This window comes from Benincasa hispida, chromosome 10, assembly GCF_027475165.1.
Source record: "Benincasa hispida cultivar pf3 chromosome 10, pf3_genome.v1.1, whole genome shotgun sequence".
Taxonomy (NCBI): domain Eukaryota; kingdom Viridiplantae; phylum Streptophyta; class Magnoliopsida; order Cucurbitales; family Cucurbitaceae; genus Benincasa; species Benincasa hispida.
This window is the reverse complement of record NC_143487.1, coordinates 26,395,577-26,399,481: the sequence shown is the minus strand read 5'-3', so window position 1 is coordinate 26,399,481 and position 3,905 is coordinate 26,395,577. Positions and strand designations below refer to the sequence as shown.

The window sequence follows — 3,905 nt, the reverse complement described above, 5'->3', positions numbered from 1 at the left end:
ATTTTATAGTCTTCTTGTTACCTTGAAGGTACTTAATGGTTAAATCATCTTTACTTTAATATTTTATTTATAGAAAGTTTTGACAAAACTATATTTGTTGATGTTAGTTAGACAAAATCATCACCATAATATAGCTTTTGTTGACGCTCTCAACTTTGGCATCAACAAACTCTTTTACTGACGAAATCGAGAATCTTAATAATGATCATTTTGTAATTTTTATGTTTTTAAATGTATGAACATTTACATTTATATCTACTATTATAACAATTATTAAAGCTCGTCGACAAACTAAATTTGCTAATATGATATTATTATTAAATAGAAAAGATGATGTAACAGTGGAAAATTATTAATATATATGATGGATAAAATGAAAAAGAATAATATTATATATTAAATCAACATATAAATAAAAAACTACAACTTTGGAACTTAGAAAGGAAAAATTACTACTTGTAGAAACAAATATTTCCACTCTCAAAGATATTCCCATGGGGCCATGAATAATTTCCTTCTCCCATCTGAGAGAGAGAGGTAGATGACAATTAACTTTGAAACAGACTTTCAACTATTAAAGGTTCCATCATGGGCCCTTTTTCAATTTCTCTCACATATGAAAGGGAGAAAAAAAAAATTGTGGTTGGTGGAGAGGAGAAATTGTACTAGTAGCCATTTTCGTCACGTTAATTAATCTAAAGTGTAGTAAATAAATAATTAAGGAAATATCATACGTGTTTTAGTATCTTTTATCTTCCTTCTGTTCTACTATAGTTTCAAGTCTTTCTCTATTGAAAAATACTTAGATGGATTCTCGACTGTACTTATTTTTTTGAGCTCATTTAGCTATTTAACATCAATTTGTCCATGAGAAACTCTTTTTTCTCTAATTAACAAAAAAATATTGTCTTTCATCAACCGTAGCGAAAAACACTTTTAAAGTTAGTAATTGCGTGGGGAGAGCATATAGAAAGAAGCTATGTACAATAACTAGAGTTATTAAGCATAATTAAATTAGGCTCTTAGAAATTAAGTATATTGCTATGAAAGGTGAAATTGAGAAGCCATGGACTATTGAATTGGTTCCAAAACTGGTCTTGAGTCCAATCCATGTTCACCTTTGGAACTTGCAAATCAGTGAGCATGTCGAACCCTGTCGGAATCTGTAAACTTGACGTCGTTGTCGACGAGGAGGATCCTCCGTCAGCCACCTGCGAATCTACTTCTTCTTCCTCATCATCCCCACAACTTGTCTCTTTTTTCATTATCACTTCACTTGTATTCAGCCTTGGAATATTTTGAGTGCAAAATGAGTCCTGTTCATCACCTTGTTCTTCTTCACCCATTAAAGCATTTGTTAATATTGTAGCATTATTATTCATTTGTAAGTTCTTTGTCTCTTCCTCTACTGCCCTTTGCTCCAACACCTTCAATGATGTTGCTTTTCTGTATATCTTGCACAACACTATGTCCTGCAAATCAATTCACAATTTTTTTTTTCTTTTAAAAAAGATATACTTTTATTCTTTTTTAAAAAACAGCACTTAATCCTCCTTTACACCGCCGCCCCCCCCCCCCCCCCCCACAAAAAAAAGGCTTTTTTTTTCAACCCAATAATAAATGTAATTTTTTTTTTTTTTTTTGAAATCTAAAAGATTTTAGGATAAGAGTTCTATAGCCCCATTCTTAACCCAAAAAATTTAAATGAATAAGAATATAAGAACAAAGTAACTAAAACATATATATATTAAAATAATTTGTCATGTGTCAAATTACGTGGTTGGACAAGTACTGCAAAAACATATATTTAGGAGAGTATAAATTATGAAAATTAGCAATATAAATACCAAATGAGATTATCAATTTTTTTTACATGCAAAATATTAAGTACTTCTCAATTTTAGGTCAAATATTTAACTTTAAAGCTTAAGCCGATGAGTTAGGATAAGATTGTTACCTTTGGGAGAGAAGAATGATCAGGAAGACGATATTCGTTCATGACCCAATCAGTCTTGGTTCCTCTAGGAGCTCTTCCTTTGTAGAAAACAAGAGTTTTCCTTAAACCAATCAATCTCATAGGATCCGACAAGCTCAAGATTCTCCTGTCGGAACCGGTGGCTTTCCAGTACCCAATTCCGGTGGTCCGATTCGGCCTTCCGCTGCCAAAGCCGCCGTGCTTTTTATCCCTTGGTACAAAAAAATACCACTCTCTCTCACCATTCTTCGCCAAATCTAAAAAGAAAAAACAAAAGAACAAAAAAATGAATCAAACAAAGCAACCTCAAAATTAATCCTAAGATATTCCGAAAAAAGTACCAGGTAAATCCCAAGGGTCGTGTTGGTAAATGTTGAGAAACCCAATAACATCGAAGCAGTGTCGACGTTTGCCAAAAACAATTTGCTTAAGATAGAATTCAAGAAGCTCTTCTTCGGTGGGATGGAATCGAAAGCCAGGGAGTTGGCCAAAATGATGAGCAGTGTCCGCCATTGAAACTCTATAGAAAAAAACCTTAACAAATTGTATCTATAACCATAAATGGTCTTCTATATATAGATATATATGAATGGAATGGGATGTTGTAACTTAGTGGTTTATCTTGTGGAAGTGAAAGGGGCCCCTTAAAAGACTTGGTCTTCGAAAGAGAAATTAGTACTTTTTGTTTTTTAGTCATCTTCCTTAGAGGGCAAGGATAAATTACTCGAGAGATTGTCATAATGTGATTGATAGAATATTTATTGGATAAAAAATTTGTTAGGCTCTATTAATTTAGACTTTAAATTTAAACAAGTAGTGTAATTCTAATCATCAACTTGAAGAAATGTGGTAATTTAACCTTCAAATCAATTTTCGGTCAAATATTGTTAAATTTATTTTCTCGTATGCATTTAATGATTATAGGATATACACATAATATGAAATGGATAATTTCTTTAAACAAAAACAACGTTAGAGCTTTTTTATAGGAATGTTATTCATTGTATATTGTCAAACTTAATTCTTGTGTATAACTTTAGTTTTTGTAAATTTATGAGTTTATTAAAGCGTTTCTCTTTTTTTTTTTTTTTTTTTGCCCCTTTTGGTTAAAACTAGTATGTGAATTAGCTTAAATTGAAATGATTAAGGGTTAAAATTACATAAATCAGAATCTTTTAATCACATAATAATGTGGGAAGATATAGAAATAGACTTAGTTTTATGGAATCATTCATGATGGATCTTTCTTTTGTGTTAATATGGTTTTAGTTTAACTTTAAAGGTGGTAATTTTGGTGAAACTTTGGATCTTTATTTTGTGGGATTAATTTATTTAAAAAAGTGCACACGTTTGTGGATAGAGATAAAGGTAAGGGGGCTTGTAAAGCATGGGAATAAAAAATGAGATTATATATACATGTGTATGACCATGAAATGTCTAAGAATGAGCGAAATAACTCCACAATAATTGATGGTACTATTTTTTTAAGTTCTTTAAATTCATACCTTCATACTCTTACTTTTCTAGTTTAAAAAAAATATCTTGAGAATAAATTTTTTTTAATAATAGGATATTGTTTGATTTTTTGGATATTTTAATTATGGAGATATCGTTGTTAAAGAAAACCAAAAGAAATTGCTCTTTTAGTCGAGCTAAATATTTAACTCGTTGAAAATTCTACTCGATATGCGGGGATGTCTTTAGCCCTACTAGATATTGACAAGTACTTACCTTCTTTTTATTTTTCCTTTTCCGTTTTAAAGATAAAAGTGTTAAAAGTAATAATAAAGACAACAATTAAAGAGTCAGAAATAATGCAAAACATGTGAGGAAAGAGAGAATATATACACTACATAACTTATTCATAGGTTTTTCTAGAATCTCTTCCATCCAAATTCTTTTTGGGCTCCTCTTCTTTATCCTTAAATTT

At 30.6% G+C, this 3,905-nt stretch overlaps 1 protein-coding gene across 1 annotated transcript; it reads right to left on the bottom strand.

Moving 5' to 3' along the window:
• Positions 1–860: 860 nt before the first annotated feature.
• On the bottom strand, positions 861–2,754 carry LOC120089497 (NAC domain-containing protein 6-like). The gene is made up of 3 exons (XM_039046986.2): positions 2,317–2,754; positions 1,958–2,232; positions 861–1,472 (listed from the first exon to the last, which is right to left on the bottom strand). Exons 1-3 carry the CDS (start codon positions 2,486–2,488, stop codon positions 1,023–1,025), a joined length of 897 nt encoding a protein of 298 aa, XP_038902914.1. The 5' UTR covers positions 2,489–2,754; the 3' UTR covers positions 861–1,022.
• Positions 2,755–3,905: the final 1,151 nt, after the last annotated feature.

Bases quoted from the DNA above. Each gene is read 5' to 3' on its own strand.
- LOC120089497 (XM_039046986.2), bottom strand. From the start codon at position 2,488: ATGGCGGACACTGCTCATCATTTTGGCCAACTCCCTGGCTTTCGATTC. The intron at 2,233-2,316 runs GTACTTTTTTCG...TTTTCTTTTTAG, and splicing joins CGACCCTTGGGATTTACCTG to ATTTGGCGAAGAATGGTGAG. The intron at 1,473-1,957 runs GTAACAATCTTA...ATTGATTTGCAG, and splicing joins ATCATTCTTCTCTCCCAAAG to GACATAGTGTTGTGCAAGAT.